This window comes from Drosophila simulans, chromosome 3L, assembly GCF_016746395.2.
Source record: "Drosophila simulans strain w501 chromosome 3L, Prin_Dsim_3.1, whole genome shotgun sequence".
In the NCBI taxonomy this organism is placed as follows: Eukaryota; Metazoa; Arthropoda; class Insecta; order Diptera; family Drosophilidae; genus Drosophila; species Drosophila simulans.
The window spans coordinates 14,881,887-14,894,716 of NC_052522.2; the positions used below are offsets into that span (position 1 = coordinate 14,881,887).

Consider the following 12,830-nt stretch of genomic DNA (forward strand, 5'->3'; position numbering starts at 1 on the left):
GTGAATCGCCAACGTTTTCTGAAGAAATGAAACATACCAACCACTCCCCAAAACAGACAGATAAACAGATGTTGTTTAGATTATTATTTTACGCACAATTTACACTAATAATTTCGTGTTATTTCTTAAAATTGACATGGATAATGCCGGGGATTTCGGATGGGATAAGGGTATTGCAAAATATATGTAAGCTAAAAATCATAACGTTCAACAACTCCTAATTAACTACAATAAACCTAATTATTACAGTGATTCAACAGTTTTACAGACGTTTCTTCCAAAAAAATAATACAAATACTATTGCAGGCCAAGATCAATGGGATTGGATCGGCAACTGGAACTACAACTGGTCTGTGTGGGGCCTTCCTAAACTAATTCCTTCGAAGACGCATATGTCTCTGATCCACCGGCACTGTAAGAGCTGGTGGACAGGGGCGTGCTGACATCGCGACTTTCTCCATTGAGCAAGTACACAGGCACGTGGCTGGTCACCAGTTCCAGGTTGTGGGACGGCGAGAGTATCGCAGTGCTGTCTTCGTCCTCGGCGACGCGAATGGGAGCAGCAATCTCCAATTCGTTGCCCACATCGGGCACCAAGTCCTGATCGAAATCGTAGGCGGGTTCTGGTGTCGGCTCGGCAATTGGCTCACCAACTGGCTCGGCAACTGGCTCAGCAACTGGCTCATCAACTGGCTCATCAACTGGCTCGTTAACTGGCTCGGCAACTGGCTCAGCAACTGGCTCGGCAACTGGCTCAGCAACTGGCTCGGTAACTGGCTCGTCTTGTTGTTCGTCTGGAGCTGGCTCCGGTTGAATGGGAGAGGTATCTAGCGCAGGATCTGCCTCGAACTCCAATGGGTAATCTATTAGCCACTGCTTCTTTTTTTGCTTATTCTTTACGTGCGTCCAACAACGTCCCTTGAATCGCCGCCTTCGCTTGCGCCTTTTGCCGTTCGGTGTGGGCGTACATTGCTCGTCAAACTGCTCTTGACTGAGTGAGTGATTCTCATCGTGCTCCTGAGGCTGATCTTTCGACAGCTGTTGATCCGTTTCCCGTTGATGATCTTCCACTAACTTCTCATTTTGATTTTGATCTTCCGCTTCCTGGGCATCATTTTCTATCAGAGGTTGCTCTTTCTCTGCCAACGTTTCATTCTCAACATGCAGATGTGTTCCCTCCGCCGGTTGCTGATCCTCTAGCAGACGAGCTACTTCGTGTGACTCTTGTTCATCATCCATTTGGGGATGCCCTTCCTCGTGCATCGCCAATTGTTGTTGCTCCTGTAGCAGCTGCTCTTCCAAAAATTGTTGATGCTCCAAATCGAGCTCTCGTTGCTGCTCACTTGGCGCTTCAGGAGCGTGGTGTTCCTCCACTTTATCTTCCTCAACCATTTGGCTTTGCGATATTATAATTTCTTGTTCCCGCAAATCATTTTCGTTTTCTTGCTCCTTTTGCACTTTTTTGTGTCGCTTTCTCTTAGGCTTCTGCGCCTTTTTTTGTTCCTTTAATTCTCGATCAGGATTCATAGAAAGTATATCCTCTTGGACACTGGGTGCTTCTTCAGCTCTGAGTGACCGTTTATGGCTCTTGAGATTACAACGTTTCAGTCTTATTATGGGCAATTTATGCGGTGCAGATTTCCGAATAGTGTCGAGATCCTGCTCCAGTTGCTGTACCTCGTTTTTCCGCTTCGCATTTAATGCGCGAAGCTTCCGACATCGCTTTGTGGCCTGCTTCAGCATATTAGGCTTATCGTCCTTCTTTTGCACCTTTTGGCTGACTTTTCGATTCTTTTTCTTTTTCTGATTATCCAACCTACGTCGTCGGATATTCTCGCGCTGGAGAGTTAGCAGGTGATTGTAGTAGCTCACTTCATCACCAGCTGTCTTGGAGAAACATCGACGACTGTAATCAGAATCGGCGTTGGAGTTATGGTTGTCAGTTGATGCACTTCGTATCTGGCAGGGACTACTCGAACTGTGCGTGGAAGCTGGCGGCGTGGGCAACGCCACTCTTTGTCCTCGTTGCGTACTCCGGATGCGGGTGGGTGTGGCCGAGATCTTTGTGGGTGTACTACTGGAGGCGTTGCTAGTGGTGGGCGTTAACTGGCTAGTCGCATTTTCAGCTTCACTCCTGGCTTTGATCTTGGCGTCCAGTTTGGCAAACATTTTCGCACTGGCCTTTCGGTGCTCTGTAAGGATAAGAAATGTAGATTAATAATATAGTTATTGTATATATATATTTATTTTCCTTTACCCTCTTTCCATCGTTGTGATTCTGTGGCCTTGGACGAAGATGGCTTGTACTGCTTAATGGATGGCTTCTTGGATGCGCCTGTCTTGGCGTTCGGAGTTGTCGCACCCAAGTGCCGGGGACTGAAGGTAACCTGTTTCTTTAGCAGCGAAGACTCGCTGCAGTTGCTGTTTTGACTAGAAGTTTGACGGCAGTGGTAAAGGGGGGTTCGTTGTCCGCTGGCATAGCTGGCATTACTGCTTTGCGGGAAGAAGCCGTGGCTGTGGGCGCCTGAGTATTGGTCCTCCTCTACCAGATCCTGCTCCTCGTCGTCCAACGTTTGCACACACTGATCGACAAGATGTGGCGCCGTGGTAGACACCAAATGAAGACTATCCCGGCGACAACTATAGCTGTTCACAATCCGCGGAACTGTGTAGGTAGTGGGTGGAAGCACAGTCCTTTCATAAGTCCGCAGATTGCTGGGATAGATCCGAGTGACGGGCACGGAGTCGTCATCGCCGAGGATCGTTGTCGATGTCTGATTAGCCGAATCGTTTGAATTGGAGTTCGAGTTGATGCCATCTACGTTGGCAGGCACATTAAAGTTCACCGAAAACATCTCTACATCATCGTCAGAGTCGCGCAGCTCTACAATCTCCATTGAGTTGTCAATGCCGCTAAACAGAACGTTGGCACGCTTGCAGGGCTCCAACTGGCGAGCATTCTGGCAGAGATTCTGGAGGAAAACGGGCGGATGATTGTAAATTGATGATGTCGGCGTACCCGATATGTCCCACATCGGGCAGCTGTCCTCATCATCAGAACTGAGCACCTATGCAAAAGAAGATCATCAAAAATTATTAGAATATTCGTTCGAAATTAATGCCTATATAAAGAAGTATTCTTATTCACTCAGTTGAGGTTGTAGTCATTTTGGGACAGCGAAGTGGGGCCAGCGACTGCCCGTCACGCGACTAACTGCGCCGGCGGTGGCTTTTGCCCCACTCGCTTGTCCGAATCAGACCTTTTACTAAGACATCATAGTTAAGTTAATACGAGCAACACAATGAAGCATTTTGGTTTAAAAACTAAAATCCACAATCCATACTGCTTCACGGTGTTGCTAACTTAAGTTAATCTTCGAAAGAAGATTTGCATGAAAGTGAAAGTAGTAAACTAACCACTTCGTTGGACTGCGGCGGTCGATTGTCCACCTTGCTGACTACATGCAAACTTGTGCAACTGCTCATTCGCAGATGATTTAATATGGTGCGCGTGGCGGAATTCTGGTCCGTAAACTTTGGCAAGTAATGAGCATAGACACTTTTTATGGCCAGCGATCTTGAGGGCCTCATGAACTTTTCGGCGAACTGCACGATGCGCTCCTTGACTGACTCATCCGACTCCAGACGCTGCCAGTAGTAAAATATGAGTATGTATTCGATGTAGAGTTTATCTGGCAGTTCAGCTTGTATCATAACGCTGGGTACGGACCAGTGGGGAAAGAGGCGGCTGCAAAAGAAGGAAAAGAATATTGATTCATTGTAATGTTGAATTGTTGAAAGGCAATGGAAAAGATTGTCAGGAGCTGCTAATAATTTCCAAGTGGTATTATTAGATGATAATTTTTTTAATGTTCATTAATTAAACTTGTTCTTTAAGAAAAAAACAACACGCATAGTTTTTAAAGAACACCTGGAATAATTATCATGCCCCGAGTTTAAGCATTTCACTTTAAACTAATGGCTTATCGGTTCTTTAATTAGCTCTTATAAACAAAGCAAAGAGAGATCTGTCGATAAGAAGTTGTAAACTATATAATTGTATACTAGATATGTATGTATGTATCTGACTCATTGAATGCGTAGATGCCATACAAGTGTAAATTGAGTAGTAAATGTTTTTCACTTGAGTTGAACAAAACCACCCACCTGTACAGCATGGACAAAATGCTAGCTCTGTTGAAGAGCTTCGGTGCAGCGAGGAGAGTGCGCAGCACGTGCTCCCGGTGGACGCCGGCGCCACCATCTCCGTACTCCACGTAGAGCTTCAGGCAGCTGTTGATCCGATTGATGATGACCTCCTCCTTTTCCACCGGCTCCTGAGCGGAGCAGAGTTCGCAGGATATGTAGAAGCCAACAATATTGCACATGCGTTGCCTGTAGCTCTCGTCCCGCTGCAGCGCACGACCCTGAACCATGGTGTGGATGACATCAGTGAGGCCGGTTAGGATTCGCGCCAGCTTGCGGCACTTCAGGGGCAAATACTGAGCTCGCTCAAACTCTTCCCGAATGGCGCTAAAAGATTAATTGCGTTTGTCATTAGTTTCCTCTATGTGCAAGTGTATCTGTGCTTACCCCTCGTACTGCATGAGCAACCGGGCCATACGCTTATCGAAGCTATCATCATTTAAAGCAGCAATGGCATCGAGAATCTTCCTCCGCGTCTCATTCAAATGGCCAAACTCGGGCTCCGGCTCGGGCTCCGTCTGCGAATCCGGTTTGTTGCTTTCCGGCTCCCGCCCCGGATCCGGCGATACACACTCGGTATCATCGGCATTGGCCAACGTGCTGACCTTGTCGAATTCGTCCAGCGTGCTGCCGCTGTTCCGCTTTCCGTTCCCGACCAAGCAGCTCATGGTGCTACCAGCCAAAGGGGAAAAACAGTTGAAGAAAGGTATTCATGCAAATTGATGAAATCGAACAGGGCCGAAAATAACTCGTTGTTGTTGCAGTGAAAGTCGGAGCGCCCCCCTTGCCACTTCACCACTCCGACCCCAACGAACAAATGACCAAAAACCGAAAGACCTACCAAAAATTGTGTTTTTCTGCCAAGAAGGAACGCTCTACACGGGCAATTTAGATGTGCCGCGGCAAGTTACTATCGCACTGCACACCTGAGCGGTTCCAAACATATTATCTTTGTAATATGTGCACTGTTTATATATACTTTTTGTATTTCGGGCAGGAGCAGTACCGATTAAGAGCTTCGTCGGATGAATATTGCGTTCATGCGGTGCGCAGATGCCGTTAATCGCACATCGTGATTTCTCACTTTTCATGATGTGGTGCAGGATTCGGTGCTCTTTGTTTTTCTATCTGAATTAAATACTTTCTGATCAGCTGGAATATGTGCTTTATTCGCATGTGTGTTTCATGAGCTCGCCGCACGTAATTATCCATATATTCAAGTGCACTTTTGAATGGTTTCATCTCAATGCGTAATTCAGGACAACGTGGAAACGAAGCCAGCAGATGCCGTCTTTATTTGGGCAGTGTTGGAGAGCGTCGTCCTGTTGCCGATACATGTACACGAATTCACAAATTTCACTCGGTAATAATAATTTGTCGGTTCATCGTACCGATGCACTAGCAAATTACTACTATACATTTCACAAGATACTACTTCCATTTTTGTATAATTTACATTAAAAGTTATAATGTATATAATATCTAATTTCTTCACAGTTTTTATTTTAGCTCTGACTCTATTATTTTGATTCGAAACGCAATTACCAAATTCATCGTCTTATTTTATTTTGTTAGGGAAAATTTTGTAAGTTCCTTAATCAGTATAAGCTACTGTATAAACAGGAAATTTGAAATACGAGAACAATACCTAATTTTCTAAATTACACAGCACTACACAAGCTGCTAGTCCTCGGTATCTAGTATCGATATTTTTGGAACTATCGAAACCAGAAAAACACACATTGTAATTATTTTTGTATTATACATATACGTATTTTTAGTCACAAGTTTATTCCTTTAAGTAAATAACACTATTTTTTTTTACTAACGGTCACGATATTTACAAAATGGTCAAGAAAGATCAAATTTCGATAGCGATAAGTAAGCGGCAAATTTAAATTTTGACTAATCTCAAAACTGAACTACTTGTACTTTTAACTTAAAACTTGCCTCTCACTTAACAATATGAATATATTTTATTAATCATTGGCAAAATAGGGCTCTATAAATACATAGTGTACCAATAAAATTATAAAAATCCCCCAAAACGATTTTAAATATTCCCATCCGTCCCCTTAAAAAACAATGCCATTGTTTTAATGTTGTTACCAACTTTATTTGTTACGTTCTTAATCAGTTCTTTCAATGATTCTAAAAATTCCAAAATAGAAAACTTATAGAATTACATTTTAAATTTTATCGTTTTCTTTAATTCTTCATTAAAACTGAATTTTAAGTTCATGCAAACAGCGGACGTGTAATCATCGTTATCTGCGTCGCAAATGTACTACATACAACGGAAGTATGTAAATAAAAACCGTGGGCGGGCAAAAAGCTTCGATGGCTACACTGGCGACCAGCTGACCCCATCCTCCGACTGATAAAAACTCAGCCGGCGAATGGGGAAACTCCGGTGGCCCACATGCGCCGAAACTTTAGAAGTAAACTACAGAATGTACGTTGCTAGTTGTGGCTTTTTGTTGTTTGTTACACGGATGTTTCTGTTCATAGTTGTTGGATTTTTGTGTGTGCAGATGTGTGTGTGGGCGTGTGGTAATTGTTGGATTTACAACTCGTCCTTCTTGGGCGCCTCCTCCTCCTCCTCGGTCTCCTCGACGGGCTCGGAATCGGCCACCTCACCGTTGGCATCGAGGAACTTGACGAAATCATCGAGAGTCCTGTCCAGGTTGAAGTCGATGACCTTGTTGTCCTCCTTGCGGAAGTACTTGATTGTGGGGAAGGACGAGATCTTGATGCTCTCCAGCTCGTTGGCAGTGGAGTCCATCTTGGCAATGACAATGTCCTCATTGTCCTTGTACTTCTCAGCCAGCTGGTCGTAGATGGGGGCCAGCTGCTTGCAGTGTCCGCACCATGGGGCGTAGAACTCAACCAGCACGCTCTTGCTCTTGTCCAGGGCAACGCTCTCGAAGTTGCTGGAGACCAGCACCTTGACGGGGTTCTTGTCCCAATCCTCGGGCAGCTCCTGGGAAAGGAGGTGCTGCTTCAGCTTGCCGTCCAGGAACTTCTTAAGGAAGGCCTCGATGGTCTCGGCGGACAGATCGTTCGATTCGGGCTTGTACTTGGCCATGTCCTCTTCCAGCTTGATCAGACGGATGGTGGGCACCTCCTCCTTGTTCATGCCGAAGAACTCGAAGATGCGGGTGTGGTCCTCCTCGTCGGACGAGATGGTCACGAACAGGATGTCATCGCGGTACTTCTTGGCGATCTCCTTCAGGGGATCGACGTACTTCTCGATGTGACCGCCCTCCCTGGACACGAAGAACAGCAGATGCGACTTGATCGAGCCACCGAAGATCTTGGAAGCAGATTCGTGGTTGAAGTCAACGATCAGGGGCAGAGACTGCACCTGGGCGAACTTCTTCAGGCTTTCCTCGTTCAGCTCACCCTCGAACACGGACTTCTTGTCGTCGAAGGGCTTGAATAGAACCACTCCATTGTCCTTAGCCTCGTACTTGGCAATCACATCGGCATTGCTGCTCACACCGAAGACGAACGAGTCCAGGGCGTTGGCGACTTTGGTGAAGGTCTTGGCCTCCTCCGATTCCAGGTCCTTGAAGAAGCCAATGATGGCGATCTCGTTGTCCTTAAGGAATTGCTCGGCATCAGCGACGCTGGTCAGATCCTTGGCTGGTGGGCCGGTCTTCTTGGTCACCCAGGCAATGATGTCAGCGGCCTGGCGGCCACCGCTGTACTCCACGGGATTGCCGCTGCGGAAGAACTTCAGAGTGGGGTAGCCACGGACGGCGTACTGCTCGGCCAGCTCACCCTCGACGGTGGCATCGACCTTGGCCAGCTTGATGGGCGACTCCTTCTCGGCCAGCTGCTGGGCAGCCTTGGCGTATTCGGGAGCCAGAGCCTTGCAGTGTCCGCACCATGGGGCGTCTGTAAAGATCCAGCAAAGAAACTACAGTTAGCAAACGAAAGACTATTCATCAAACTTTTGAGAGCTTATAAACTGGTTTGCAATTAGGCCACTTAAAAGAAAGTAAAAAGGCATACCTGTTATTAGTTCTAGAACTGAATAACAACAGCATTAATTGCTCCTAGATTTGTATTTTGTCGAGGTCATCATGATCTTTTTATAGATCCCAACAATATATAATTAATTAGCTTTTAATTGAATTGTGAAGTATTTAGCTTGACTTATAAATTATAAGAGCTTAAACTAGTTTTTTTTTTTACTTTTTTTTCTTCTAATTTTTAACTTTATTAACAATGTAAATTTACCATTATGTTGATCTTTTTATTATTATTACACATAAATTAAATGAAGATCCAGATAAACTTAATTTTTTGTACCATGTCAACTGTAAAATTTCAAATTTGGTTGGTAAATTGAATTAAAAGCTTGACTGCCTGGGATAAATTGTTTTAAAATTGTAATCTGAACTTTGGTTCTAATGGGTTTCATTAACATACGGATGACTATCATCAGAAGACTTCATCAGTTTCTATGGCATGTAAATGAATGGAAATTATTAAGACGGAAATCAGATTATCTATTCTATACCCTTTTGTTGAATATTAATCCGAGTGTAAAGTTTCAAACTATTAGCGACAATTATGCGCTAGATTTGCCACGGATCTGGAGCAGCGCCTCTAGGAATGAGCCGGCTATAACATTCAGCAGATGCTGTCATTATGCAAATTCCACGTGTTGAATTCCCATTGCCCAAGTGCAGCTCCTCGGAGCCACGACTGCAATTAGGTACGCATCCACGCACTCGAATTTGAATGAGAACTGGGGGGCAACAGCAGTTGAAGATGACATAATGCCCGGCTTGACAACGTTCACAATCGGGATTGTCGTATTATACATATTGAATGCCGCCTTATCGCCGGCTTCTTGCGATTTGCCTATAGCTGCGGCTGACGTGGCCCTGGCATTGGTTCCGCTTCCACGAACATCTTTGCGTTCTCTACAGGAGATAAGAGCCCAGCCTTGGAGGAGCAGACCATTATCGACCTGGGTGACGTTGTCACCACCTCCAAAAAAAGAAAAAATTAAGGTGCAAAATGTGCAAAAGTTAATTAAGCAAACACCGAGAGAAACGCTGGCATAAACAAACTCACAAGTCCGCCATATTGCTGGCAACCAAAGATGCCAGGCTAGCATTTCTGGCGGTTTAACGCCGAATGGGGGGACTTTTTAGTATCTCTGATTTACGTTTATCTCTTGAGTGCTTTTAACGCTTGCTAGATAACAAGATTGATTTTTTTCGAGTTGTCATTAGAAGAACATAAAACTTCATTGAAGAAGATAATGGGACACAGTGGGTCTTACCTAAGGATTTCGTTATTTAAAAAATAACATATTTTACAGTTAATAACGCCCAAAGTATTTAAAAACTGTTGTCTTATCTAACAAATGTCAAAGTTGAGAAACGGCTTGGAAAATATATGAACAAATAACAAATTAAGTTTAAGGTTTGTGTAATTAGTTTTTCAGCGTGTTCACTGTTTATGCTCAAGTTGTATATATTATTTCTAAAAATGTGATACAAAATAACCGTTAAGAATATTTTGCAAGCCGTTTGAAGTCTTCTTACACATGCAAAATAATATTAAATAAAAATATTTTCTAAAGATCTCTTTTTAAATTAACATTATTAATTTTTTTACAGCAGTATATAATTTCACCTCTTTCCCAGTTCTGGCTACTTTCTAGCTAATTCCCATGCACACTAATCTGTTGCTCGTGTAGAGCATCACTGGCGACGCAACACCGTTAGGCACGCGCAGAGACGCAAAAGAAAGAGTTGAATGAACTTTCCAATGCGTGGCCGTTGCGCCGCCGTGGAAAAAGGGACAGAAACCAGATTGTAAGTGAGAATTAGAACCAAAAAATCCAAACAGAACGAACCAGAGAAAGCAAATGGCGAATAAAAAGTGGTTTGGTTTGCTTAGGCTAACCTAGATTCGTGGGAGGAGGAAAGAAGAGTTGTCCGACAACTTTTTGTTGCCTTTTGTTTCCATTAGAGATTCTCAGTCGGAGATTATTAAAGCGGATGTGTGATATGCTGTGGCCACGCCCGACGGGCGCAAAATTAGAACAATAAGTAGAAATGTCGATAAAACGCGAAGCATATGCTGCGCACCACATATTGTTTCCTTTGGCATTTAGTATTTGCAAGAATACGAAATTATAGCAGGTTTATGGCGACAACAATAACAAGTAGTTCTGCAGTATAAGGCTATAAGGCCTTCTCGCTTGCGTGCACAGGTGCGGAAAAGAGATGGCACTTGCGTTTGAGAGAGCGCGCTCCTCCCCGCCCCTCTCCTAAACACAAGATGACGCGAGAGAGATAAAAACGGTTAAACAAACGATAAATTTGCTGGAAAATCAACTAAACAAATTTTCCAGGCCGCCGATTGGAACTAGTCTGTCAGTTGGCCGATTGATCAACTAGGATTTGCCGTGCAACATGATAGTCCAGATTCCAAGTCAACAACAACTGCCACGCAGACAGATTTTCTCCGACGCTTTGAAAGACCACGTAGCCGCTAAGCCGCATGAATCAGCGGGTGCGAGCGAGAGCGCGCTAGCGGCCGGCGCATTTCGCATTTCGATATTCGATTTTTGCCACATTTTGTTGAGATTTTCGTGCCTTATTTTCGATCTAAGCATGTACTTACAGAACTCGACCAGCACGAACTCGTTGTCGGCAATCAGCTGCTTGAAGTTGTCCACCGTCGCCACCAGAACGCCCTCCTCAACTTTGACCTCCGCCTCGGCGGAAGCGGCCACGTAGGACGCCGCCAGGAAAAGTGCACAGATCAGGAATTTCATTGTGGGCACTCGTCGTCGTTTGATATTTAATGAATCTATTGCCCTGTGTGGGTGCAGCACACTCGCCAACCAAAACTGGGATTCGAACTGCGCTGAACTTGCCCGGTTGCAAGTAGAAATTCAAATGAATTCGAGTGACAGTGAAACGCAGAGATATATACATATAAAGTTGAATTAAATGAGGGATTTTTGGTATTTCTCTACAAATTTCCGATATATTTTACTTATATCGATATGTGTCAATGCATATCTGCATCAACTGTAGGTGGCGCTTTGTTGCCCAAAGGTTGGCAATCGTCGAAGGTATTTTTTTTTTATTTTTGAATCTATTTTATATATTTGAAGTTTTGTACTTATTTTTATTTGACATATTAGGGTTTTTTCGAATGCCATAATTTTAAAATACTGAGATATAAATAGTATCGTATTTTATTGTCTATGAGTTAACTTAACATACATATAAGGCAATTTGTAAAGACCTTATAATTCTGCCTTTTTAATTCAGTTTTTTTGTTAAATTTTATTTGAAATACCTTACGTCATTTTCTTAATGTCATTTACCTTTTTTAAAATAAAGGCTGGTGTTGTGTAAACGCGAAAAAGACTGTGTAATTATTATTGCAGTTGTATTGATTTTCTGTTTCATTGTAACATAAAGTGAATATGCAATATTGTATCTTAAAAAGAATAAACTCATTTCTTAAACAACTTAACAGCACACAACATGTAAATAATTCACAAAAAGACAGAAATTGGAAGAATATATTGCGGAATTCAGGAGTCAAAAGCGACCACCTGTTGAATGCATTGTTCGACTATGCTAAATAGTATTTCCGAAGTCTTAACACTACTAAATGGCCTATCTACAGGTGGTACATGGACAAACAGGCTCCGTTTTCTGTCCATATCGAGCGACTTCAGATAGATATAGCCGCAGAGAAAGTCACCCACATTTTTGGATGCCCTTGTGGCGCTCAGGGATTTGAGATTATCATTATGTGGCGGCTGCTGTGTGGGTGCCACACAATCGGCGCAATTCTCATTTACAACCGCCACAATCTTATCCACATCTAATTCGGTCTTCAAGACATTTGCATGTCCATTGTTGGGTAGTTCGCAAGTGCCGTTGGCCAGTTTTTTATCACAATTATCAGCTCGGCGGAATTTGTGATTGTACGCCAGCTTCTCGATGTACACACATTTGGCAACGCCCGAAACACCGACATGGATAACAAGCTGTTTTTTTTTTTTGGAGAAAGATGATATCATAAGGCCTCTATCTATTTATGGTTCAATTGCGATGCTTACATATGGCTGGCGTTCCCAAATCTCCGCCACCGCCTCGTCCACAGCCCCGTATTCCACCGAAACCAACCGCTTTTCCAGATCATATTCTACGCCATTATGGGTTAGGATTTCCGGCAGCAGTTTCACTGCTTCCCAGCTGGCGTTGACCGCTTCGTGACCGAGGAATGGTCCAAATCCAGAGACCACAATGAGCTTTCGGTCCGACGACGCCATAACAAACACCCCAACTAAACTAAGCCCCCCACCAACAACAGAACTATCTTAAATACCATATGATTTCTATCTTCTTCTTCAGCCTTTGAATCATGCGTTTCAAATGTTAGCGACGATGGCGGAACGGTGGAATTTGGAGCATTTCGAAGTTAGGTAGGTAAATTAACATTATTGCATTTATATTATTTGGAATCCACTTCCAAATAACGGAAAAATAAATAAATAAAAAACCCATGTTCCAAATCGTTCCGTCATCGACGCTTATTTTACGTACATAAAAATTAAACAGCAA

At 43.7% G+C, this 12,830-nt stretch overlaps 4 protein-coding genes and 1 long non-coding RNA gene across 6 annotated transcripts; 1 reads left to right on the top strand and 4 right to left on the bottom strand.

Annotated features, from left to right (window-relative positions):
- Positions 1-69: 69 nt before the first annotated feature.
- Positions 70-5,531, bottom strand: LOC6738117. 2 transcript variants are annotated; one of them, XM_039293688.2, is made up of 7 exons: positions 5,048-5,531; positions 4,594-4,878; positions 4,168-4,533; positions 3,418-3,748; positions 2,258-3,068; positions 762-2,192; positions 70-725 (listed from the first exon to the last, which is right to left on the bottom strand). In XM_039293688.2, exons 2-7 carry the CDS (start codon positions 4,872-4,874, stop codon positions 367-369), a joined length of 3,579 nt encoding a protein of 1,192 aa, XP_039149622.1. In that variant the 5' UTR covers positions 4,875-4,878; positions 5,048-5,531; the 3' UTR covers positions 70-366. The 2 variants fall into 2 exon arrangements, with proteins under 2 accessions (XP_039149622.1, XP_016031957.1); XM_016169502.3 differs by having other exon boundaries at positions 70-2,192.
- A 766-nt stretch (positions 5,532-6,297) lies between these two features.
- Positions 6,298-11,172, bottom strand: LOC6738119 (protein disulfide-isomerase). The gene is made up of 2 exons (XM_002084896.4): positions 10,864-11,172; positions 6,298-8,109 (listed from the first exon to the last, which is right to left on the bottom strand). Exons 1-2 carry the CDS (start codon positions 11,015-11,017, stop codon positions 6,773-6,775), a joined length of 1,491 nt encoding a protein of 496 aa, XP_002084932.1. The 5' UTR covers positions 11,018-11,172; the 3' UTR covers positions 6,298-6,772.
- LOC120284780 lies at positions 8,057-9,879 on the bottom strand. The gene is made up of 2 exons (XM_039293692.2): positions 9,301-9,879; positions 8,057-9,213 (listed from the first exon to the last, which is right to left on the bottom strand). The coding sequence occupies exons 1-2, from the start codon at positions 9,341-9,343 to the stop codon at positions 8,867-8,869; spliced, it is 390 nt and encodes a 129-aa protein (XP_039149626.1). The 5' UTR covers positions 9,344-9,879; the 3' UTR covers positions 8,057-8,866.
- On the top strand, positions 10,455-11,146 carry LOC120284781. Its single transcript, XR_005544014.2, has 2 exons — positions 10,455-10,541; positions 10,592-11,146. It is a non-coding gene; the product is annotated as an uncharacterized LOC120284781 (long non-coding RNA).
- LOC6738120 (pyroglutamyl-peptidase 1) lies at positions 11,040-12,652 on the bottom strand. Its single transcript, XM_002084897.4, has 2 exons — positions 12,326-12,652; positions 11,040-12,253 (listed from the first exon to the last, which is right to left on the bottom strand). The coding sequence occupies exons 1-2, from the start codon at positions 12,536-12,538 to the stop codon at positions 11,792-11,794; spliced, it is 675 nt and encodes a 224-aa protein (XP_002084933.1). The 5' UTR covers positions 12,539-12,652; the 3' UTR covers positions 11,040-11,791.
- Between the last annotated feature and the right edge of the window lie 178 nt (positions 12,653-12,830).